Raw genomic sequence first — 26,765 nt, 5'->3', positions numbered from 1 at the left:
CACAGTGCATTGGGTATTCTAACATCAGGCTTTCTGAAACTATATCTTCTGTTGAGTTTGTTTGGGGGTCTTGGTGTTAATGTTTTTATTTTAGTATTATTACTCAGTCCTGGAGAATTCCTCCTGCCTAGCACAAACAGCACTCTCTACATATATGATTTGCCAGAAAATTGTGTCCAATCTCTCCGTGCATTCTTGACATTCTATACACCATCCTTAAATTTTGCCATTTAGCCATGCAAAATTGAATTATTTAATTACAGAGCTTCAGCTATATTGCTGCTTTAATCCAATCACAAACAGATTGGAAGGGGAAATTATATACCAGGAGTTAGGAAAAAATTATCCGATCTCTTAGCAAGTCTGATCTGTGGTGATCACTTCACTACAAACAAGGATAGGTTAGCATGGGAAACCAGGAAAAATGCAAGAGTCCGACCAAAGCTAGCTTTTACCACTTACAGGAGCCATCTAAGCAATAAAAAGGGAACAAATCTTGAATATTTTCTTGCACTGCATTACTGCAAATTGATAAATAAAATCTTCTATAGATTAGCACTGGTTAGACCAAAACAATAAGGGATTCTGTAGCATGCAAGAGAGTGCCCTTCAGATTAAATGACAATTTGGAAGTGTTTAACAACATATGGTCTCTTTTCTTTGACATATACGATTAAGAATATATCTCTTTTATATAAAAATATAAAATACCATCTGTCATAAGTTCCAACCACGATACTGCCTCTATCTATCCAATTAGTTCACTATACTTTCTAGTGTAAATATTTCTCCTATTTTCTCATTTTTTCTTTTTCTGTAACTATATTTATTTATAAAATTTCAATAAATGTATATATTTAAGAAGTCAATGCTATGACTTGAAATGTAATTAGGAATAACAATGAAAGTCTGTTTCACTTTGTATTTCAAAGAAGGGCCAAATCTTCAAATGGTTTGAAATACTATTGCTCATTTAAGTCAGTGGGTATAGGCATATTATAGATTTAACTATGTTGTTTTTCCTTATTATACACATTAACCCACTTTTCACAAATAAATATTTGTGTTTCTTTCTTTTCTCAGAAATGCAGAGTACCTTAAAGACACACGACTGCAGAGTGAGAACCCTAAATGTGAATATTTTTCCTTAATGTGTCAGAATTCCAGTGAACATGGAGAAATAAACAGATTGCTCTCAAAATAATGGCACAAACCAGTAAAATACATAATGCATTTCAATTCACTGAATAACACTTCACATCACTAATTTAATCCAAAAGAAAAATCTTTGACCACATAATTATAATGACTTCTGAAAACATTAAGACATGCACGAGTCTCAAAACACAGTCTCAAGACTATAGGAACTAAATTTTGCCAGGTTAAAACAGGAAAGACCATAACAGCCTGTTTGAAGCAGGGTGCAAAATTTCTTCTGTTTAAGCCAAACATACCCAGATAAATACACACACATAGGTTTTACTCTTTATTTCTGAGTAATTTGGCTGTGGGTGCACCAATAAATTACACTAATAGGTTTTTCATTAGTAACATGAGAAATAAATTACTGATCCACAATTTAAACCACATTTTAAGCCTTTAGCTTTTTATGAATCTTTTGGAAAGTTTAACTCTGAGATGTCCTCAGTCTAGTAAAGATCTGAAAACAAAATGGAAGAGAAAATTATTTTGCTTTTCAAAAATGTTGCCCCACTTAAAAAGCAGAATACTGTATAATGGTAATTCCCTTTCTCTCTCTTGGAAATAATTTTATACTTCATGGTATAAAAAACTAAGACTTCTGTGTCTGGTGAAGTGTTGTGGGAGCTGTGACTATACCTGTCTGAGGTTATTCCCATGTAATTTATAACTTAGTACCTTTTCAGCTGCCTCCATGTACTTGGTCTGTGAGCAGAAAACACAGTTCATCTTCTACTATTACAGTCTCAGTCTTTAAAGGAGCTTTCACATAAACCATGACACTCTTCTTTGTCACTCATGGCAAAAACCGTATACAGAGTTCTAATAAATTGCTTGTATAGGTTCTTAAGCTGTCCCAACACTTTCTAAAAAACTTGCAGTATTTCAGTGACTACATATAAATCAACTTCTAAAAATTTTTATTGTGTTAGCCATAATAAGTTCATAAGGGGCACTGTGATCCACAACTTGCTCACATGCTGTCTGGTGATGTACTTCTTTGTATTTTGTGTTTTCCTCTTTTAATTTAAAACAGAGTTTTTGCTCCAGAGTTAACATAAGAGATTCCAGTTTGCTTCTCTGTTTGTATCAGAAAACTTTGCATCATTCACCAGCACGCACGCTTTTATGTGATTATCTCTTATCTTTGTTTAGCCAATATTCTCATGCTTTTCAATTTCTGCTTGTGCTGATTTTATACATATGGTCACTCATACTTCTCTAAATCCTCGTGTTTTTCTCAAAAACATTGTTTTTGAGAGGAGTGCAAGTGATACTGTATCAATTACAGTAAGAAGTATTTTATTGATTTGATGACTCGTTTGGTGGTTCTTCTGCCATCCCGTCGTGTCGTTGTTTCAGCGCTGGTGACATTCGGCCGCAAAGGGACAAAGTTCCCCACAGGACCTGAGACCAGAGCGCTTCCCGGCGCTTCCCCGCGGCCCGATCCGCGCTCAGGCCGCGCCCCTCCGCAGGTCGCTGCTCTCAGAAGCTCCTCCCCGCCGGCCGCGGGGCCGGAAGCTGCTGCCGGGTGCCCTGTGAACCGGGAAGGGCTCGGTTTGAATGAGATCCGGCTGATTCACCGCGGCCCGGGCGGCTCCGGCCCAGGTGAGGGCCCGGCCGCCTCCGCGCCGGGGTGCTGAGGGGCCCCGCGGCGGCGGGAGCGCGGCTCGGGAGCCGGCCCGAGCGCCTGAGGGCCGCGGCGGTGCGGGCGGGAGCGGCACGGGGCGGCTCTGGCGGCGGCACCGGCCCGGGCGGGGAGCGCGCTGGGCCCCTGGGCTTGCCGCTGGGAATTCCGGGCTCTTCCGGGCAGCGAGGGCAGCTGCGAACGGGCTGGGGGAGGCGGCGAGAAGGGCCGGAGAGCGGCGCGGGGCGGGGGCCCCGGCTGGAGCCGGACGGGCCTCGGCGCCGCTCGGGCCTCAGGGCCCGGCCGCCTCCGCCCGGCCCGCAGCGGCCGCGCCGGCTCGGCAGCAGCAGCGCTCTGTGCCCCGACACGGGCACCTCACGGGCGGCAGCGCTGCTGCTCCCGGAGCGCAGCATTGCCGCGATCCCCGGCAGTGCCGCTGGAGTTACAGGGGCACGGGGGAAATGAAGGCAAAGCACTGGCTGGGATACCTGAAAGGGAAGGAAGCAGAATTAAATAGAAAAGGAGCGATAATCAAAACTTAATGGCGCTATTTCTAATGTGCCGCTGACTTGAACAATGTTTCTATAACAAATTTGTGTCGTATAGTTGGATACTTGTAAACAGTGTGCTGGCTTCATCTCTTAAAGTTGTAGTTGGTTTTGGTATGCTGTGGAAAAACAGAAAACCAGTAGGGATTGAGATTTACTTTTTAAAAAGAAGCTATATATAAATGTGTCTCAAAGCTATATAACTGTAATGCTGCTAGGCAGGCTGAAAAGTCTGACAGATTTGTGTTTATCTTAAAGCTGTCAGCCTTGGGAGTCCAGGGTGTCCTGTATGCTTCAGGTTGGGAGTAAACTTGGAAGAAGATTCTGTGGAGCTAAGCATTCATTCACTGTTCATGACCTTATTGAGACAATAAAAAATATTTGGTTTTGAAGAAATTCAGAAACTGGCTTGCATATGAATTGCTTCTGAATCAGTGTGACTTGAGTGACAGGGTTTATCCTGTAGCTTAATGGGAAATGTTGTGCTCCATTATCTGTTGTAACATGTAATTTAAGTGATATTAATTTGAAAACTGATTTAAAAAGTTATAAGGTAGAGAATACTTTGAAAATAGTAATAAGTGATAACAGTATGTAAATTTAGTTTGTCAACTTTCTTGGGAGTGATTCACTCCTGACAAAAATTATGGAGTATAAACTAATAGTACCTATAACTACCTTGTAACATCTAGGATGATGGGAAAGGGCATGTGTTAAGGACATCTTGAATAATAGAGAACTGGTATGATGAGCACTTGCTAGACTACTGCATAGTTCCACAATAGTTATGCCTGCTTGCCTTTCTGCAGATATCAGAGAAGGTCATTACTTCATATATTACATAAAATTAAAATTAATTCTGTTGGTTTCTGTGGTGGTGCAATGAATCTTGTTAATGAATCTTTGCTTATTTGTAAGTTTTATGTGACTGTACTTCAGTAGCTTTAAAACAGTCTGTTTGAATCTCTGTTACTGAAGTGACTCCAGCTCAGCAATGAATGTGGTAGAATTAGGTTTTGAGCCAGCTCGGGATTATTGAGATTCAGGAGTTTGTGATCCAGAAACAGGGTCTGGGTTTACAGAACTGAGCATGTTATGGAAGCAAGAGTCATGTAACTCTGGACTGCCATTACTGAGACTGCATTCATGCATGGCATGATTAAACTCTAATTTTAATGAATAGATTACTTAGAATTGATGGTAACATGTACATTTTTTTCTTCTTTTCATACAAATCGTATAGGAAGATAGACAGACTAGCCTTCCCAGCACCTGTTTTTCACATGTGAAGTCTCTGTTTATGTTTGATTACTTTAACTGCACTGAGCTTTCTTTTTGGTGAAGTCATTTTTTTCTGCAATACGCAATTTCTCAGCTGATTTACCTCTGTAGTTGTTTATCATCCCTAGTGAAACTGAAGTGGTTGCAGTTGCACCAAAAACCTTGAGCCACTTTTGAGCACTGTTAGTAAAATTGTTGATCATGTGCTGCCTGTAAATCCTCAACAGGCGATCTGGAAGTGCTTGTACAATGCTTGTTACGTAGTCTCAGGTGGAGAAATGGAGTTACCGAAGGTGAAATTATTTGCATCGAGTCACTGAGTGTACAAATTGCAAAGTAAATTGCTGTCACCTGTGTGTAGCCTGATACTCCCTCCACTAATAGGGCAGTTTAGTAGCCATTGTTTTCTGTGTATGTCAAAGCTGATTTTGATATTTATTTCTCTACTGACTCAAAAGTTGCCAAACCAGGAGAACCCTCTTTCGTTGAGGGATCACATTGTGGAGTGTTAATGCTAGATAAAAATAGTGCACTGTAGTGTCAAACTCATGTGTCTCATGCAAGGAGATGGAGTAATTTAAGACCGTTTCAAGTTGATTTCAAAATACGTGCTGGAACATGCCAAGTATAAACACAGTAGCTATTGGTTTATACCTATACATGTATACACATTTGTGCATAATCCTTTTATATAACTTCATCCCTAAGAAAAAATGTTTTCATTATTAAAAGTCAGAATTTAAGTAACTTGAAAATACCTATGAACAGCTGAGTGGTAAAACAGAACTCTCCAAATGGGCAACTCTTTCCAATTATTACAGTTACCTAGCACTAGTATTAGGAGCAAGTATTTGACACGACTTTTAAAATTTCTGTTCTAAGATCAGTTTTGAGATGCTCTTTGTGTACTTTCACTGCATTATTAATATCATTTTTTTCCCCTTTTGAGGTAAGGACAGTTAAAAGAAAATTGCAGTAATGGAAGTTTGGATTTTTAAATAACATCCTATGACCAAGCTTATTTCAGTTATGGTGTTTCTGGTCTTGGACATACATACACAGAGAAGCTATTTAATTCTTTTTTTTAAGCCATTGGTGACCGTATTGATTTCAGTGATGAGTGCATGTCATCCAAATCGTGCAATACACCAAAATGTAGGTTTATTATGATAACTGTCCTGTATTTTTTCTGATACAGAACTATTTGATACATTTACTTCCTTAAAGTTTTGCTTTAAAAGAGACTGTTAACTCTTCCTTGCAGACAGAAGGGAACAATCAAAATACCTTTTGCCAACTTTGGAAAGAAAAGAGGTGAGAGTTACTGTGAACTGTTTGTTTACTTTTCTGGCTTTTATTTATATGTATATATAATGTAAGTGTGTGTGTGTGCACAAATATAGGGAAAAACCAACAGAGAAGTTGCTAATCAACCCAGCTTTTTGCACTTTGTAGCAGAGGTAAGATTCTCAGCTGTAAGTTACTGTGTGTGCCTCCCTGGGGAACAGACGGAGCTCATAGAGATTTGTTTCTTTCATATCTTTGTGGTAAGCAGGGAAGGGAGTGCCAGATCACTGGGTGATCAGGTGGCTAAAAGTGTTTAACTCAAGCCCCCTTGAAGTGGCTGCAGTTCTGCTGTAGCCTGTACTACTAGCTCTTGTGGTGTCTCCTGGATCATTCCCTTCTGCAAAGCTGGCAGAAGGATAGTAACTTTCCGTTCAACTTGTTAGCGATTTCCACCCCAGCCTATCAGCACTGAGAAACTCTGACTTGTTCTTCCACTTTCCTGGGAAGGTGAATGCATCTTCCTTTTCTCTTGTACTACTTGGAGATAAGCTTCAAAAGGGTCTCTGTTAAATTGCCTCAGTTACTAAAAAGCAAAACAAAATCCCCCCACCAAACAAAAACCGGAAACCAACCCCCAAAACCCACAGACATTCTTTGAGCAGCTTTAGCTTAAAGAATGATTTGACAGAAATGTCTTCTGGAGCCTGTATTAGTGTAACAAGCAATCAGCTTTTCCAAGACCTCTTTTTCTGTTATGCCAAGACAACTATTTCTGGGATGCAGCATGAAGCCTCTCAGAGAAGTGAACAGGGTTAAACCCAGCATTTTTGATAGCCTCTCAGTTTGCTGCAGGGCTGCACAAATGGCTCTCCTGGCAGTACTGAGAAAGCAGCATCAAGTTGGTGAGCAGCAGCAGCTTCCTCATTGCTCCTTATGTTAACACTGACATTGAAAAAAACATCTATCAAATCACGGCCACAGATCATTTCACAGATCTGTTTTAAAACACTGCTCTACAGATGATTGATTGGATGCAATTAATGGGCAGTGTTCTCAGGGAGGAGAATAACGTGAATTTTATCTCTTAAATTGAATGCGAAGCAGCCTTTCTCTACCTGAGTTCAGGAAAACCTAAAGATCTGTGTGACTTTTGTGGTCACACCAACTGCTCTTGCAGAAATAAACAGGACACCTTTCTGTACGTGCAGATTGCTCTTACCCTTCGTGCTTAGGGCATCTTAGCTACAGCAAGAGCTTCTAAAATTGTAAAAGAAGACCATGGTTTCAGTTTCTAACAGCATTTAAAATGTTCAATTACCTTTAAATTACTTAAATGAATTATTAGAATATTTTTACATGTAATTTTGAGAAAATTGTAAGCTTCTTGCAGTATTGTGGATACTTGAGTGAGACATGGCATGTACCACTTCAAGGAATTGTATGGTAAAAGGAAAAAAAAAACAATAAACATTCTTTGGGTTATTCTTCAATGATGCCTTGTCCTTTTGCAGGTTATCAGTGCTTATTTTTATTTTTACTTGTACCACAGTTTCTGAATTTTACTGTGTTTCTGCCTTTCTCCTTTCTATTTCCTCCTACAGGAAAGAGATCTACTGTTGTCATCTTTAAATCAAAAAGTGGGAGCTGCTGCCGTGTTTGTTCTGAGAGCACCTCTCGCTGAACACCAGGTTAGAAATGTATAGTTGCTTTATTTGTAAAGGCTAAAGCTAGCTTCATTAATGTCTAACAATTTTGCTTAAGCTGTTTTAAGGTTTACAAAAACATTGTTTGAGAAATGGAATTCATGACTGAAATAATCTTTCGATGGACTAACAGAAAATCTGTTTTGGTGGATGTGGTTCACTAACCTCAATTTTTCAGATGCTTATACATCTCAGTAAACAAATATATTTAGGTCCATATAGACTAGAGCCTACTAAAACATATTCAGTCACAAATAGGCAAGTAAAGCATTAGTTGCCAAAACTCTAACCAGAATCCTCCATTAGGAGCTAGTGAAATAATTTGCAGTGCATCTAGAAGTGGATTTTGGAGATTTTCTGTGCTGCTATCTCGAAAATCTGAATGTCTCAGTTCAGTGACTAGTCTGTGGGAAATGTTACATCCCTCCACTTCTGTAAGGCAGAAATTTTGTTGTAAAGTTATGCTGATAAATAATCAGTTTGTTTAACACATTAGTCTAATTCAACTCTAATATGGCAAAATATATGGCTTTTATAAATGGTGTACTATACTGTTGGATTAGAAACAGGAGTAAACTATGTAAATAAAATATTGATTAATTAGTATGAGCTATTGCTTTTCACTTGTATTATTTATTTATTATTTCTTAAATGTACGTAGGCAGTGTACCTCATCATTTTATGGAAGTTGCTGTAGTTGTCAGAACTAGTAGTTTTAGGGTTGCCAGTTGTAGAGACTGAAAATTTCTTAAAATAAATGGACAACTATGATGGATTAAAATAATAGTTTTAGTAGTTTAAATATACTTCTTAGTTACTCTTCAGCCCTCTTTAGTGTCAGGGAAGATGAATCATTGTGAGTTTCAATGGAGGAGTATCTACCACAGAGGGGTATAATGAACTGTGGTTGGCGTTAATTTGTGGTAACATTGTGACTGTTTTACTGAAGCCATTTAACATATGCTTACATAATATCTTTAAACAGCAACTTAACCTTTCCAAGGAAATCCTCCAACTTGGTTTGGAATGTATTGTAGTTCAGGATAGAAAAGCATATACACTGTGTGCAACTTTTGCTTCTAAAAAAGAAGCTTGGTGTCAATGACTTACTGGAAAAGTGAAGCATAACCAGTGACCATTTAATAAACTTTTTTTAAATTTATATGGTGCCAGTGGAGCTTTAAGAAGGTACTCAATGCTAGGTGAGGCTGCGCTTGTTGGATTTGCAGGTTCTACAATATCAAGAGGGTGAATCATATTAAACTAATAGCCTGGGAAAGTGAACTTAGCAAGTAGTGCAGGTATTTCTGATCAATGTGTCTTGGATATTGTTATGAGGTTATTAAAGTAGAAAGTAAAATGCTGCTTCTTTGTGTGTTTAGAATTAAACCGTTTGTTTTAAACTTATACTGAAATAAAGCTTGTGAAAATTCTAGCAAATATCAGAAGAAATTATGAAAATTAGGGTGATGTTCACCTTCAGCATGAAGATTTTTTTCACATACAAAGCAAATACACTTTTCAAGTTCTTTTGCATGATTACTTTCAAAAGAAGGCTTTTGAATTAGTATTGTTAATGTAATCTGAAATCATGTACATAATTCTCTTATGTGTAATGTAACATCTGCTTGGAGGATGAATCTATTTTGGAAATCATACTTGGTGTTCTCAATTGCCTTCATATCATCTAAACAGGCTTTGTTGTGTAGTATTAAAACTTGTCCAATTAAGACCATAATTTTCAGTGCTGTACTTTGTATGTTCTATTTCACAAATAAACCAGTAAAATTTTCTGATTTCTGTAAGCCTTGGAAATTACTTGATTTCCTGAATACAGCTGTTGAAAAATTAATATTCAGTAGGCTTTTTGTTCATTTTATCCATAAGTTCTGTTGTATAGAGCTAAGAAGTTGAAAAAACCAAGTAAGCAGATAAAGTTCTGTTAAAGCTGATGCAGAACCTGTACTTACGTATCCACCATGAAATTGTAGATGTCTTTTCAACAACAAAATGGGAAGAAACTGTAGAGAAAGAAATAGCAGTGTAATTTTTTTGGTTGGGCACCTTAATAGCCTTTATTCCTGGGGATCACCCCTTTGAAAGTTACAAGACACAAAACCCGATTTTTTTTGTTGTTTTTAAGGAAGCTGTTTCATTGATTGGAATAATCTTGCGCTAAAGCAATGCCACATGCAACACTGGGAATGTATTAAATGACTGTACTGTCACTAGTCTTCTAACTATATACACATTAAATGTTTACTTTACAGTATTTCTTTTAGTATAATGAGTTCATTAAAAAAAGGCTTTTCATGCTAATTCAGAGATCCCTAATCTGCTTAGTGTCTTTCACATGTAGTTTTGATGATAACTGACAAGCTGTAAGTTAATTAGCGCGGAACTTACTAATGAGGATGCTAAAATCCTTACTTTAAGATTTTTATTGATGATTTCTGAGCAAACTAAAGTAAATTCAATTGTATATCTAATAAGTTTTAGGAACTTTCTGACTGTAGGTACTGATCATAAGCAACAAAAATCCCCCAATTAATTGAATGATGGGAAAGTTTTGAGAAGTTTGACAAGAGTGTTTATCTTCAGAAATGGGGATAACCCAAAACCAAAGCAATAAAACAAAGTCTGTTAATTAGCATGGAAGACAGCTTCTTGAATTAATATGTGGTGTTAATTAACAGGAAGTCTGATGTTGTGTTGTAATTACCACCAATATTTTTGACATACTGAGTGACTGAAGGTGAATTATATAGATAACAATTTAGTAAACATTCCGAGCTTGGGAACATTTTTCCTTTGTTTCTGTTTTTCTAGAAATATGGATAGACTTCTGCGACTGGGAGGAGGTATGCCTGGGCTGGGACAGGTTAGTATATAGCTTGTCAATCTTTTCTTTAAAATTAATCAATTCTGCAGTATTCCTTCTATTATACTGTTGTATTTTAAAACAGCATCAAAAAACAAAGTTCACAGTAATAATCTTTGACCCAAGAGATTTTATATGTGTATGCAAATCTTTGTTACAACCTGAGCTTTTTTTTTTTGTGGATATGAATACCTGTGTTGGCACTAAGTTTACAGAATGCTTATAAACCTTTTGTTCTATGTCTGAGCATTTTAGAATTTGTATTTAAAAGTGTTGGAAGCACATAAGACATTTTGTTAAAAAGCAATTTCCAAGAATACAGCATTTCAGAACATGAAGTATATTCTAAATGGCCAAGCACATCCACTGCTCTTTCATGAATTACATATTTCAGTTCTTGGATCATATTGTGAATGGGGCATTATAAGATACTGAAGTATATGTAAATTTCAATAGGTAATTTAAATTGAATTTATCACGTATGGGGAGTTGTAGCTACCTGTATGTGTGTCTCTGGTTGATTGTCCTCACTTCTGTAACTACTTACAGCAGATAAGCTTCCCTGGCAGCTGTCCTGTTCCAGTGAGAGACCTATTCATATTGTATGGCTTCTCCTACCTCTACAGCAAGTCCTTGTGCTCTATTCCTTGCAACTGGCATGGCCAGCAGTCTTCAAAAATAAAATCAAGCTGATCTTGTTACGTTGTGATGATTACTGTGGATACAGGGGAAAAATAATTAGGAACTTTGTTTGAGGTCTGTAGGAAGAATTGTTTCCTTAAGGAATGGGCTCTAGTGTAATTTCCTTTGTAGTCCTTTCCTTTGGTTGGCTACAGTAGCTGGCCTTTCTCTGTTTCCTCATCTGCCTCCTAGTCTTTTTCTAAATCAAGAATCCTGACTCTTGTTCTTCTGGAGAAATCAGTTCTGTCTGTCTTGGGCTTCAGGATGTGTGTGCAGGGTTTCTTCTGGGATGGTTAAAACTGCTAAACCCAAAGCTGCTTCTGGTTGTGTTTAGTGTGTTTGTGTCCAGTGTAACTACAGGAGTAGTTTAATACTGAAGCATTTGGTGAAATATTCTAGGCTGATCCACAGGCTCTAGATGTTTTGCCAAGTAAGCTGTAACTTTTGGTGCATAATTTTTTTTCCCCTTTTCATAGCTAAAATTCTATTCACGTTCTCTTAGTGAATCTTCAAGCCGCCCTCAGTTATTTTTAGTTTCACTTTCTTAAACAGTTATTGCTCTTGTTCCTCTGAGCTGCCAGCCTGCTTCATGACTCTTCATTTTTTTAACATCTGTGCAGTCTAATCTCTCAAGCTTTCACTTCTTAGTCCTCTCTGAACTTGACGCATATCAAAGCTGTTTTTCAAATTTATGGTTAACTCTCTGCTGTTTTCTGAATTTTTCATCTTTAACTTACGCCTGCTAGAAAATTGTGGCAGACAATAGAACATGACATTCAGAGGAAGCTCGCTGAACTCCTCTGGTAACTTTGGCCTGCAAGGCTGCTCTGTGTTTGTTTAAGTATGGAATTGTCTCTTAAATGAGTTGATGAGTATGTGTTGAATAAAAATAAAACAACTGAATTGCTCTTTACTCAAGTTGCTGCTTGCACGGGATGTCTTGGCTACATTTGTTACCTTTTGGGTTATTGAATCAGCAGGAAGGCTTTTCAAATAGAATATTTTTATGTCCTTAAAATACTGTTTCAAAGACCTTGAAAGGTCACTTATATTCTGAGTATCAATTGATGATAATTGAGATTAGAGATAAGCCAGAGTGAATCAGATGTCTTTGAGATAGAAGAGAGGAGGAAGGTATTTCATGGATGTATTTTGTAATGCTAGAAAGCAAAATTATTACTATTTGTTTGCACTAGAGTGTTTTAAGCAACAGTACAAAGCTTTTTATTTTTATTGCTATGTCACAGTTCTAAAGGTTGAACATCATAAAAACATCTGACTGAGCCATTCTTGCTGGATATAAATCATCTGTGTATATAGCCTGGTAGAAAAAGAGGCATTTTCAAAGTAATTTTATCACATAGTTTGGAGATTTCTTTTTTTTGTTGCTTGAGGTCTGCTTAGCAAGAGGACTGCATCACAAAGTCTGAGAGTCTGTTTGATTTGCTTTGTAGCTGATGTTAAAGTAGCAGCAGATGCTTGGTCAGCAGAGTTCCTGTTTGGTCTCTGCCAAGGCTTTCTTTCTCAGTGGCTTGCTTTAGCTTCTTCAGCGGCAGTTTCTTGGCTCTTTCCCCTTGGCAAAATTACCTCTTCTGATTATTATCACGTTTAGGTTTCTTGGTCCTCTTAATTTCCAAACTCAGATATATTGTCCCAAATGCACTTTAGATTCATGTGTTTGCAATATGCTTTCAAGTCTTTTGGTGTAGTGTATTGCACTTGAGAGCTGCTATCACTGAATTTGATTCTCTTTCCTTACTTGCTCCTTCAGGATGCTGTTGAGTGCCCTTCAGATGTCCAGAGATGACCAGTGCTAAATGCCACCTACCCTAAGCCTGTCTTCAAATGACTAATAAACAAATCTTTAAGGAAGTAATCTTAAATTGATGCTTCAACAATAAACTTTCCTTCTAGTGACATGTGGCCTAGAAATCTTGAGGCATTTCCATTTCTTCTCTTTTAATCATCAGTGAATCCTGTCTTAGTAGGGCAGGAGGTGGACAAGAGAGGAGAAAGGAAGACAATCTTACAACTTCTGGCATCACATAAGCCATTCTCAGTACTTTCTGACAGTGCATTTGGTCATTAACTGTATGTTCTTTTTATGGCAGGGTACCTGTGTTTAGTTTTGAACTTGATGCCAGAAGTGTGACCTCCTTTGGAACACTACTTCATGCAGAAATATTTTGTCGTACATGACTGGTGTTGTAAACCTGGTCCATAAGATTGTTTTGTCTTGAATTCATGTTCTCATGATGAATACGTAACATGAATGGATGAATGATTGAAGCCTTTTAGAAAATATATAAAAGACTGAATGTGTTGTGATGTCTCAAAGAAAACCTTACTACTTCAATTTCCCTCCTGCAGTTCATGGGAATTAAGATTTTGGCAATGCCCTTGTTCTTCACTTATGCGGTTTCCTTTCTCTCTCCTCTACCCCTTGTCATGTTGGGTTTTTCTACTCATCTTCTGTTTCCTGATTCATTCTTTTCTGTCTGTCCCTGTTTGTCCCTCTGGAATACTGCCTACCACAGAATTTCACTAGTGGTTTGGAACTTTGATTTGCATTGTACATTTGCTGCAGACAAATGAACAGGTTTGTGGGGTACGTAAAAGCATTCTGCTTATGTAGCAGGCAGGAATTTGGAGCAACACTCCTCTTCATTTTGTATGCTGAACTATTGTTTGCTGGTGAAATCAGTTCCACATATGTCTCTATTAGGCAATCCCACTGCAAAGGGTGTGAGCAAATTAAGTGCATTTGTAGCCAAGCTTTCTCTCCCTTTCACTTACAGATCAGTAATTCAAGTCAAGCAAGTTCTTGTCCATTTTAGCATGTGCTGTCTGTTTTTCTGTTTCCAGATGTGATAGGAAGCAGTGAAATAATGACACTTTTAAAAGAGTCTTTTGAAGTAATTTTTCATTGCTTGATAGATTTTTGAAAATACTCATTTATACTGCTCTGTTAGTACAGACAACTGTTCTAGTACAATAGATGAAAAATAAAACTGATTCTGTATTTTTGAATTAATGTATTTGATGACAGAGAGGAAGGGGAAAAATTCCAATGGCAGAGGGGAGGGGGAGACAGAGAACTGACCTGTGTCTTATGAGGAGTGTTTACACCTTGACGTGAAATATAGAAAAAGAAGTGCAGATAGCTATTTTATTTGAATCATGGACTTGCCAATTAGCCATCAAGTGCTTCCATCTGTGAAATAGTTGATCAGATGGGTTAGCTGGGATGTTTCCAGATTAGGGCATTGTAAATGGCACTTGAAAACTGTCACTTTGATTAGGAGGTTTCAAATACTGCACTGCTTGGTGCTGTGGAACCTTTTTCTCCTCATAGGATCTTTGGTTTTTTAGAACATGCTTATCCTATTTAGTAAATCTGTGGCACCATGGGAACTTGGGAGATCTGCTGCTGATCTAAAGTTCTGTTTCATGTGCTGATCTGATCGGGGTGGTTATTGGAGGACAGCAAAGTGCACTCTTGTGGGGCTTCCAAAGAGGAGTTGATGGTCTGGCAGATAGAGGAGGGTCAGGCTCAGTGTAGATCATTTCCAATTAACAATTAGATGCAAATTTCCTTGACTCACTTCATTAAGCTGATGTGTCATTTGAAGTACATGACTTTTTCTTGCATCTCACATCTTCCATATGTAAACAAAAACATTCACCAGCAATAAAAAACAAGCCCAGACACCCCCCTACCTCCTCTCCAAAAAAAAAAACCCAAACCAAAAAACAACCCAAAACCACACCAACCACCCATACAGGAAAAACTGCAACACCTTAACATCTTACTGAAAATTATTTTGGTTCATTGATTCTTGAAACTGTTTGTGTTTTAATTTGAAGGGTGCAAATGTGTTGTCTTTAATTAAGTAACTTTTTCATTGTAAAGCTCTAGAGTATTCTGATATCTCAGTATCTGTTTAGCTGTATGACTTTCTCCTTTCTGTGTCTCCTGGGTGTGTGTGCTTTTAGGTGGCTTGAATTATGGTGATACACTGTTGTCTGTTTCTCATACGTATTTGAAGCTTCAAATACACCTTTTGAGGATATTTTGCCAGGGGAATAAATCTGAATTATACCTCTTAAAATTGTGCATAGTTTCTGTGCCGTTGCTTCTGAGACATTTTTTCAGCAAAGTTCTCAAGTATGAAGAATGTTACTATTTCTAGAACTCAAATGTAATTCCCAGTAGATGAGATGGTGTACAATTTGGGCGGGTTATTCCAGTTCTACTTTTTTCCCCTGGAAGCTGTCAACCCATTTAGGGAATAAAAAAATTTTCTCAGTGACAAACATTTTTTATCCATTAAAAATATCCAGCATGCAATCCCATAGAAAGTTCAGAAGACTTAATTGCCTGCATTATCTTCTGTAAAGTCTCAACATCAGTTTTTTTATATACAAAACAGATGATTCTGTTTTAAGGAGAAAAAACCACCAAAGAGTTGGTAAACTGTGCTGTTTTACTTTCACTGTCTGGGATGAATGTTTTACTGCATTGATTAATGTTTTAGTGCAGGGCTGTTCAGTGAAAGCTTCATATCACATTTAGTGTCCAGGTGTCACCTGGGTCTGGTTTTGCTGGAGATGGTAACTCCACAGGTCATGATAGGCTTATTTGCTGGGGATGGCAAAGGCAGACTATAGTTCTCATATATTTGAAGTACAGTTGAGTCATAATGTGGTTTGTCTTCTAAGGAGCTAATTGGGAGAGGGAAAGAAGCGTGCTAGAATTGGTTCAGGAGCAGTCATATAATTTTACTTAAACCCTGTGTATAATTTGTGTTATAAAGGCTGTCTTAAAGTAGGAGGGCTGCACTACAGACATGTCTTGCATATTAATCACAAACAAACATAAAACTAAAAAAGCCAGTGGATTGTGTCCGAGCATTACAGTTTCCTCTGATGTGCTATTTTTCTCTGGGAAACATTTTTAGCTGCCTCTTCTTGGCCTCAGAACTTGGCCTTAAACTTCTGTATTTCTAATAATTAGGCAGTTAGATTCTCTCTCCTCAATTTAATTGCCAATGTAGTCCAGCTGACTTTTGACTTTCCCCACCCAGAAGAGATAAAGGAGCTTGGACAAGAAAATAAGTGTAGCCATAATAAGAAGGAACATGGGGAAAAAGGAGTAAAGAAGAAGAGATGTCTTTGTTCATTTTGTTACACCTGTTCACTTGTTATGTTCCTTTCTGCAAGCAGGAAACAGCTGCCTTATAGTGATTAACTGATTTCTCTTGGAAATTATATCTTCTTTCTGAAATCCCATGCAATTGAATATTAAGTTGCAATGTTGCCATGAAGCACGTTTGAACAAGGGTTTCTCTTTTCTTCCTGCTGTGTGGAAGAGTCCTCTAGGTTTTTCTGTGAGTTTGAAGTGTTTTTATGTTATAGTGGTGTGCTTTGGGGAGGGTGGTGAGTGTTGTCAGATTGGTTGTCTTTCCAAGTGCTGCAAATACCTGACCTTGCTGCATATTGCCACTAAGTCCCAGTTCACCTGCTTGTATCCAGAGAACCAGCTCTTGAACCCGGTGCATTCTTCTTCGTATTGAGGGGCTATCTTTACTTTGCCTCACAAGGTGTACTTTAGGTAGAACCTGCTGAGGGCTACTCTGCCTTCTTGGCAGAACTGTCTAGAAGAAGGTTATTAAGAATCTACACTGGAGCAAAACTACTGGAGGCAGACAAAATTACAGGTGCTCATCTTCTGCCTTGAAGCTCTCAGTTCTAAATCCCAATAACTTCTGTAATGCTGATTGGAGTAGATAACAGGTTAGTCTTGGCTTTATTCTGGAATGAAACTGACCTCTGTATTTTGTTTTATTTCCACTAGATTGTAGCTGTGAAAAACAATAGTTCTTTTCAAAAAGATGTACAGTGTTACTGAGAATTTGTTTTATGTCCCTTATCTTAGGGCTTTTTACTAACCATAGCATTGTGATAGAACCATAGACTGGATTGTGTTGGAAGGGACACTTAAAGGTCATTTAGTCCAAATCATTCTTATGCTTGATAAGGAATGTTAACTGTGATAATACTGTCCGCCTAGCCCTTTGGGTTATGTATCTCAATGAACATGTAGATTAAGTGGAGTAAAGATAGAGGAAACAGTGACCCAGGGAAGAGTACATTTAGCAGCCATTTCATATCAAATTTCATGTGTTGGGAACGTTACAGGAAGCCTGACTATTGCAAATTGCATCAAGGTGATATATGTAAGTAGTTTTATATCATGAATACATGTTAATATTGAGTAGTAAACATTTATTTCTAATAATAATGTTGTCTGAGTGTCCCATTAAACTAGAAACTATTTTTGTTTGCAGTTCTGTTTAGTTAAAAACAATCAAATAACAAAACAAACCAACCAAAAAAAAAAAGAAACACAAAAAACCCAAACAACCACAAAACCAGAAACGCCCCTCTGCCTCCCCACCAAAAAACTCTAGCAAAAAACCGAACCAAAACCCACCCCACACACACTAAAAAAAGAAAACCAGAGAACCACCCCACAGAAACTAAAATCCTAAATAAGAAGAAAAGCTAAGCAGTAAAATTCTGGCTCTGCACCAAAGAGGTGTTGGCAAATTTATGATCCCAACCCGTTTAACCAACTGCTCAAAGCTATACAAAGTTCTGTGTTTTGTAATTTTGGTTTTGAAGAGGAAGGGAGATGGGAAATGTTATATATTTCAAGTCCATCTATATTGCTGTTCGTGGAGTTCTGTTGTAAATGTGAACCTGGGTAAACTTTTTTTAGGAGACAGAATTTTGTAAAACATACTGAGACAGTTTTTATCTAGCCTGTTAAGGTGGGGTTTTTTGCAGAGATTTTTCAACTTAAGCAGTTGATGCTACAATACTTGCTTAGTATCCCTACTCCATTTTGGAGTCTCTGAGACTAAACATATTACTACAATTTTTATTTCATCTGACATATGGTGCAACAAGACAATGTGATCCTTTGAGAAATCTAGGCTGTTTGTTGAGACTTACGGTATTTTGTGGTCTGTTATGCATGCTTAATTATAATCAGTATAAAAATGGACCTAAACATACAAACTGTTTAGACATAATGGTAACTTCAAAATCCAATCCTGTTGATGTGGAACTAACTACAAAATTCTGTGTGTAATAGCTTGAAAATAGCAATAAAATTTAGAATTGCTTCTTATTTTAGTGTGTGATTCACAGTGCAAAGTAATATATTTTTCCTTATTTTATTGAGTGCACTGATTTTTAAATTTTTTTGCGTGACCTCAATAATTTTCTGTGTCATGACTGATCATGTTAACTTCCTGTACTGCAGAAAGTGCAATACATGGCTTCTGGTGCTTGTCATGACAAAGTTGTTAGAACTGTTGGGATCCCAGATTATGCCTTGCTCCCTTTGCCACTTCTGCTGATGGAACATGAGATGGTAATTTCTGTCAGTGTATTGTCTCAATACAGGAAGAAAATGGTTCCACAATCCCAACTCTGCTTAGATTTTTAGGCTTAGCAATGCGTAAAAAATACTGTAGTGATTTAAGAAACTTCTTATTCTTTATATCAATATATCAGCAGGTTGTACCACTTACTGGCAAAAAGTAGAGAAGAGCAGTGGTACTCTGGTGAACTTTTAAGGCTTTGGTATCATTAATACTTCTACCTCCTCTGTTTGTCCTCTCTGCAGGTAGTATTTTGTAATGGTTTTTTTTCCTTTGTACCAAGCTATACACACACAAAGTTTCATTTACCTCCACAAAATAGTAGCTTTAAACTTACTTTGAGTGCCTCATCCTTCCATGCATCTTCTAATATGATGAATTATTATTTTATAATGATTGTCATTGCATTTATACCTCATCTATCTTTCTGTCTTTTACCTATATAATGAAATGTCATCTTTACCTATAACACGTGCTCTGGAGGAGGTAGAGAAGGGTAGTGAAGAAAAATTAGAAGGCGAATAAATTCAAAAGTAATCCAAGGGGGGGATTTTGTTGTTTTTTTTTTTTTTTTTAGCTAATCTTTCTCAATTGTCTTTGGATATAACAGCTGAAAATATGTAGTGAAAGGGTTAAGTCGGCATGAAAGAATTCATTTCCACTTTAATGACCTAGCCTTGCTGGGTTAGGACGATGGGGAACATGCTTCTGACTTGTACTCCTATTGCCAATTAACACCTCCTATAACAGGTTGCCTCAGCTAGTCATTGAAGCAGAGGCAGTAGAAATAGTTTACATGCAGCTTGTTTTTCACACTAGTTGTTTAATACTCACAAAATTAAACTATTAAAAGGTTCTTTCTTAGCTTACTGGGAAAGAAATAAAACATGATAGCAGTCATTGTTTGCTTATGTGTCTTATGTTTGTGCTTAAATTGTTCCAGTTACAAAAACAAATAAAGTAGTAATCATTCTTTTATTTTACACAGTAATATGTTGTTTGGTGCATTAAAAATGAGATGTACTTTACAGCACTTAAGTTCACTGCATTTGAATTTTTATTACAGTTGCCCCTGCAAAACTGAGTTTCTTTGAAACAGCTATGATGTATTTCAAAATCATCTTTTGTGCTATTAGCATGAAACCAGAGCAGTATTTAAGATCCATTTAAACAATGGAATGTGTATCCATTTGTGGAATATTTCTCAGTTCCTTGTGTAATTAGTCAAGTCCACTTTCTATACCTCTTTGAGTAAATCTAAAATAGTACAAATAAAGAGCAGTGCTCTAAAATGACACTTTAGTTCACATTTAACAATAAAATTGGCTAAATAATTTATATCAGTTCACACTAAGAGAAAGGTGAAGTAATATACCTAGAAGTGTTAACAAATTTGCTAAAAGACCTGAGTAGGTAACACTTCAAGGCGTTAGGTTTTATCCTGTAAGAATGGCAAATGCCTTTAACACTTCGTCAACAAGGGCTACCCAAGTAAAGGACTGCTTTTTATATTGGATCATCTCTTTAAGTATTTGAAACAAAAATAGTAACATGCATAATTTAATATTACAGTGTAATTTTCTGTCCATAACTTGCATGTGATTTTTTTTCCCTTACAAGTCATACTAAAAAAAAAATAAAATAATTGAATAGTGGTAACTTAATTTTGTCAATTATTATTGAACTTGGAATTCTGCCATTCTGAACATAAACCATCCTAAAGCTTGATTGGGTTTTATGAGATGGCCATCAGGCAGCTCATTTCAGTGACTGGAAGCATAGAGTTGATTCAGAAGAAGCATCAATTTTTCAGTAACAGACAACTATTTTTTACAGCAGTTCTTTAATTTTAATAATTACTGTATCCAGTTTATACATACATAGTTGGGAAAAAGAATGTTCAGTATTCCTTACAGTTTCCAAATCTAATTTTTCTCCAGTTCTCCCAGAAATAATCCAGTAAAGCTGTAGGCAGTATTTGCTGTTTTGCAGTGGGATGGACAGTCTTCCAATGAGATGGACAGTCTGTGCAATGAGATGGCTGTACTTTGAATGCAGTAATGTAACCAAAACTACCAGCAGCTATTTTGCATTGCAGACACAAATGCTTTCTTGCCTGGGTTCCTAATACCAGTTAATTTAATTTGGTACTCTGCTTCGTAAGGATGGTGCTTCTTTGTTAAAGTTGGCAGGCAGTGAAGTTTATGAACAGTGGTAATAGCACATGCTGTGGAGGGTCAGTGCAAAATATTTGCCTCCACATAGAGATTAACTAATAAAATCTTTCTTCTTCTTTGCTTGATGAAAGAAATGCATAAACTTTTGTGAAACACTACTAGAAACAGGCCAAAGAGATCTCAGAACATGTAACTCGTAGCTGGCTCCCACATACTGTGTAACTAACACGCAGAAGCTGGGGCTGTCACTCCAGGGCTGTGTTAGATTATCAGCCATTTGTGGAATAGGAAGTGATCAGAGATGGAAGAAATTGGTTCCAGTTTCCAAATGTCTCTGTTTTTAAATCATCTAAAGTTAAGTAAACTACTTGGAAGACCCAAGTTCCATTTGGCTTTATCTGTTAAATCTTTGAAGGTTTTATGTTAAGAATTTGGTAAACTTTGGTTTACAATTTTCTGTAGAACTACAAATGTGTGCTTATAGTATTTTATGTGACAATTTATCTTTGGTAGAAAAAGAATGTGAAACTTTACCTATGGATAATTTCCTCCTCAAAATTCCTGAATTTCAATACTCTTTTGAACAGTTCATTGTAATTGATATTCAAAACGAAGGAAGGATTATTAACATGAAAATTAATACACATAATTGGTACGGTGTGATGGGGACTTAAATTTTCCCATAATCTAGCTAGTAATTAAAATCTATAAGAAGAGCAGAGCAGATGGAAAGGAGATAGTGAGGTCACACAAAGAAGCATCAATGACCAAGGAAATACTTGGTATGTGCTGTCTATTTGTAAGATGACTGAGAATTAACAAACCTGCCTTGTGTACTACCATTACCTAATCTTTACGAGTTCAGGTAAATTGGTTGAACTGCATGGTAAGAGTGGAAATTCAAGTTTGTTATTTTTACTATGTCTTGCATATGCTTAAAATGAAGTGGTGATGTATGCAGTTGATACTTCCTAATCCTTAATGTAGTAATTTTTGTATATATTTAAACACATTTAGTATGTAAATTCCTTCACAGTGAATACTACTATGGTTTTAAAAAGAAGAGCAAAAGTTAAGCAAGTTGGTTTACATCAATAAAGTATTCCTTTATAATTTAGCAGGATTTCCTATGCTGAAAAATAAATTTACTATGGGTGCTGGCAACAGGAATTCAACATAAGTTTTGGAAAAATACCCTGTTTTATCTCATAGAATGTCTAAAGGTTTGATGAAGTATCATATTAAGTATCCCCTCTTCTGCACCATCATCAAGGTAAATGAGCATTTGGATGCTCCAAGGGATATAGGAATCATAAGGAAATACTAGGAACACCCTGCTTTAGTTCCTACCTTCACTTAAGGTAGAGCTAATTCATTTGCCTTGTTACAGAAACAAATTTTATTAATGTTTGTCTTTGTTTCCTCCTTGTAAGTGATGAATCTACTGACTGATCCTAAAATGAGAAAGGTTTTGAAGAATTAGGTTTTATAAGTTGAGGGCACAGGCATCCATGTAGAGGACAGAGCTGTGATTAATGCCTCAGCTGCAGGACAGGTGTCAGTGCAATTTTAACAGACACTAGAAATTCTGTAGAGGACAGCTCATCCATGAGCCATAGTCTGTGGAGTGAGCTTCAGTCCAAGCCTCTGATTTTTGGTAAGCTAGTGTCAGTCAAACAGCAAGATTAGCCTTCCAAAAATCATGGAACTATTTGTGCTAATCTGGGGGAGATTTTTATTATGCTATTCTTTATTTTTAAAATTACTGAATGGTGTAATGGGATGGTTGGTTACAGTGAAATGTTAAACAAAATCTGGAACCAATGTAAAATGCATTTGGTGATCGCAGCATTGCTATTATGGTTCTCCCTAAAGTGCAAGGTTTTATCTTCCCTTCAGACCATCTCTGGTCTACAGCTGGTGGAAAATAGGGAGAGCATTATGTATGAGAAAAGGGTTGTGTTAACAAACTAGTAAATTACTTTTAAAATTAAAACTAAATGTACCTGGGCTTTTTTCTTTGCATTGATTAAGTGAAAACATGTGTCTTTGTGCTTTCCAAATTCAAGTGAACGATTCTAAGTGAATAGACTTAAAACGGGAGAGAAGATGCAGTTTAAAAAGTAAACTGACATGTTTATGGAGAATAAAACACAGGAATAGCATTACAAAATGATTGGGCATTTGAAGCTTTGCCAGTCAAACAATTGCAGAAAATTTGGAATAAGTAATGTGGGTACTCTGCCCATGTAGTTCTGGGAAATGTTCTGAAGAGCTGCTTATGGAGTTTTTCAGTGTGAGTGCTAGAGGAGCACGTCTCCACTGGAGTGTCTCACTGTTGGGCTAGAGCTGGGCCATGGAAATGCTTGATGAAGGTGTGAGATTTATGAAAAATGGACCTTTGGTGAGAATACTATGGGAGGTGATAAGCAGGGAAACCCGCTGAAAGAGGGGCAGTGAAAAGGGCAAAGTGGCAGAAGAACCACGACTGAGTGGTAAGAAGTAAGGAAGGGTAGATATTGAGACAAAATGGTCAGCAGTATCCAAGTTGGAAATAGAGATTTGAAGCTGTTAGGAATTGGGTATGGTTGACAGATCCATGCATATATGCGAGTTTCGAAATACAAAGATTGGATTCATAATGTAAAGATGGGATGTAGAACTCATAGATTCATTGACTTTAGGGGGGCAAAAAACCCCAATTGAATTTTCTTACTGTCTTTAAAGCTTTATTCTGAAGGCTGATATTTTCTATCTGCGAAAATCAAAGTATGCAGAAAGGATAATTCCTGTATAAATGTAATATCTTGATTACTTAAGTATGCGGTTTTATCTTCAGAAGGTAATGGCTTGTGTTGATTGCTCTATTTGTCATATGTGTGTGCATGTTGTGTTGCATTTTTTCACTTAAAGTGAAAAATTAAAAATTTATTCAAAACTCTTTTTTTCCCCAATTTTGCTTATAACTATGCAATCAGAGTTCTAAATCTATAAAGTGTTTGTGTAACGGCACCATTTTTTCTCTTTTAACTTGATGTGGAGTATCTTTTTTTTCCCCCATAGTTGTTTTATTGCCCTTCTAAGTTTGCATCACCTCATGCAGAAGTAAGCTGTGTCTTTTCAGTGGAAATTTGGTAATAAAGTAATGAATGTGCTGTTAATTGGCTGTAATGAGGAACACTGATATGTAATTCTGTATATAACAGCAATATTTCTCTTGTTCCTCAAGAAAGGGACATTTAAACTGCTGCCTCCTGTGTTTTTCAGTTTCAACAGTACACAGAACCTGTTTCAACCAATCATTCACACCTGGGACAGTTGTGCTAATTTTTGAATAACTACTCATAAGGCAAAGAGCAAAGTATTTTGTTCACAGCTTTTCCACCTAGGGATCAGAGGTCCGTTTTTTCTCTCACTGCACCAGTGTATCTGCAAAGTACTCCCATAGCCTTTATCTGCAAGTCCTCTTTAGCTGAAAGCTGATGAAGCAAAGGGAAATTGCTGTTTGTGTTGGTGCCAGTTAATCATGCTAGCCCAGCAGCATTTACATTCACACCACTGTAAGAAACACATAGTTAATTGGAGAACTGGCCATATTTTACAGCTGACGAAGATTAGCATTGCAGCAAGGCTGACTAATGGAAACTTATCTGACTCTTAGCCTGAATGGCTTGTAACAGGTTTGTATCCAGTGTAACACTTGCCTGCTTTATATTTGACTGGCTCTGATGAGATTGCTCTTTAGACTGTGTTGTTTGGGGTGGGGGCGACAGGATGATGGCTGGGTGACCTATTACAGAATCATGTTAGCGACAGAAGGTGCTGTAAAGAAGGGTTTGGGGATACTAGGTATGCAATTTTTTATTTTGTTTGTAGCTACTACATCTAACCCATGAAGTCACAATTGCATATGCATTTTTCTGTAAGTTTTGTAACACACAAAACAAAAGAAAATATTTAGAAACTGCAGAAAAAAATGATGGTGAAAATAATTGTTTATTCTTTTTATAGGGGCCACCAACAGACGCTCCTGCGGTCGATACAGCGGAACAGGTTTATATCTCTTCCCTTGCACTGCTGAAAGTAAGTGTTCTATGTACATACTATGTCTGAATATAATGCTGGAGTTAGAGCACCTGGCAGCAGTCCAGAGTTAATGGACTCGTGTTGCCTAAGCACTGGCCAGACTTATTTTAAAAGTAAATTAATGCTGATTGGAGCCCTCAGAAACTTATTTTAATTAGTTGTCTTTTGTTGGCTTTGTTTTTACTATTTTATAGTTTGTTACATTTTCCAAAAGTGCTGTAAGTTGCAAATTAGCTAGAGATCAACAAAGGCTGAAAAACCCACCTCAAATCAAACTTGAAGCTTCTGTTAAACATATGGTGTCATTTGGTCTTAATTCCAGATGTTGAAGCATGGTCGTGCTGGTGTCCCTATGGAAGTTATGGGTCTGATGCTGGGGGAATTTGTTGATGATTATACTGTGAGAGTGATTGATGTTTTTGCGATGCCACAGTCTGGAACGGTGAGTTCTTCACATTTAGACCTTGATAATTTTATTTGCTTTTTTTTTTTTTTTTTCTTAGGTAAATTTATTTTTAAAAATCTTTTTGTGCTTTACCTCATTGGAGCAATCTGAAAGTATAAACTGTGAATACAAACAAGTCTAATGGTTAAAGAGTTTCAGTAAAAAAAATGTAGTCAAAACTTCTTTTTTAGTGAAGGCTAGTACTTAAGTGTGTATATCAATATATGTAGATATTATGTCCTTTTCTATATATAAATATAGTGGTAGAACATGGCTTATAAGACTTATAGATTGATAACTTTCAGAACTCATACTATCAGCCAGCAGGAAGATTCAAAATGTAAAAGGATTGATTTGAAGTGTATCATGCCCTTTAATGTGATGGTGCTATATACTTCAGACTTGCTCTTTGACTAATCTTAGTTGCATGTCTCTTAAATGATACTTCTGTGATTTGAAAAAAATATGTATTTAAATTTTGAGTAAGAATATCCATTTTATGAACAGATTAAGGAGATGAAGAGTCAAGGGGCATAATTGGAATTTATGCTGCTTTGTTTTGTGTAACGAGAATGAAATGTTCTTTAAACAAGCATGGGATGATTCCTTTGTAACTCAGAGTTGCACTTCATGACATTTTCAAATGCTTTTGTCCTGAGTTTGTTTGATACAAGTGTGTAATACAAAATCTGCAAAAAGCCAGTATGTGATATTTATCTTGAAGAAAATGTTTAGGGCTGAACTTGGGACAAACAACAGGCCACTGTTTGCAAACCAAACAGAGGAGAAAAAGGTGAATTCCTATGCCTATTTAATAATGTCTACTCATAGTAAAGATTACTTAAATAGCAATTCAAAATAATCTTTTAGCATTTAAAAAATCACATTGAAATGCATTTCCAAAAATTGTATTTTGCGTTTAAGGGTGTTCTGTCATGTTGTACTAAAGTATGCAGGTTGCCTTTTTAAACAGATGCTTATGAATATTTTTGTTTGTGTGAAGTTACAAGTTAAAAGATAATATTGCTTCATATACAGCTACTATGATTTTTGTCTGTCTTTTAAATCAGGGTGTCAGTGTGGAGGCAGTTGATCCTGTATTTCAAGCAAAAATGTTGGATATGCTGAAACAGACGGGAAGGTAAGGCGCTGTAAAGAAGGCTGACAGTAACAAGTACTCCCTCCACGGTTTTTAGAAGAAACGGCTGGCTTTCTGCAAAACTGGTGATCTAAGGGCTATTAATAATGTTTAAAAATAAATAATTGTCCCAGAAATTAGGTGAGTAGCGTAGCATAGTGAGTAATTCAGTCCCCCTCATGTATTTCAATTGTTAGGAGATTGTCACTGCTGTTAAACCTACAGCTTTGATTATCGTCCAGAAAGATTACAATGCT

General features: G+C 37.0%; 1 protein-coding gene across 2 annotated transcripts in view; it reads left to right on the top strand.

The window, feature by feature from the left end:
* The first annotated feature begins 2,704 nt into the window (after positions 1 to 2,704).
* Positions 2,705 to 26,765, top strand: part of PSMD14 (proteasome 26S subunit, non-ATPase 14) — a 46,155-nt gene continuing 22,094 nt past the window's right edge. The window contains exons 1-7 of one of the 2 annotated variants that reach the window (XM_033064786.1): positions 2,705 to 2,808; positions 5,921 to 5,970; positions 7,545 to 7,631; positions 10,476 to 10,527; positions 24,851 to 24,922; positions 25,248 to 25,367; positions 26,441 to 26,511. In XM_033064786.1, coding sequence (XP_032920677.1) covers positions 10,480 to 10,527; positions 24,851 to 24,922; positions 25,248 to 25,367; positions 26,441 to 26,511 — 311 coding nt within the window. In that variant the 5' untranslated portion in view covers positions 2,705 to 2,808; positions 5,921 to 5,970; positions 7,545 to 7,631; positions 10,476 to 10,479. The remainder of the gene's footprint in view (positions 2,809 to 5,920; positions 5,971 to 7,544; positions 7,632 to 10,475; positions 10,528 to 24,850; positions 24,923 to 25,247; positions 25,368 to 26,440; positions 26,512 to 26,765) is intronic. The other variant, XM_033064787.1, reaches the window with a different exon arrangement.

This window comes from Catharus ustulatus, chromosome 7, assembly GCF_009819885.2.
Source record: "Catharus ustulatus isolate bCatUst1 chromosome 7, bCatUst1.pri.v2, whole genome shotgun sequence".
Lineage (NCBI taxonomy): Eukaryota > Metazoa > Chordata > Aves > Passeriformes > Turdidae > Catharus > Catharus ustulatus.
This window is presented reverse-complemented; position numbering and strand designations above follow the sequence as displayed.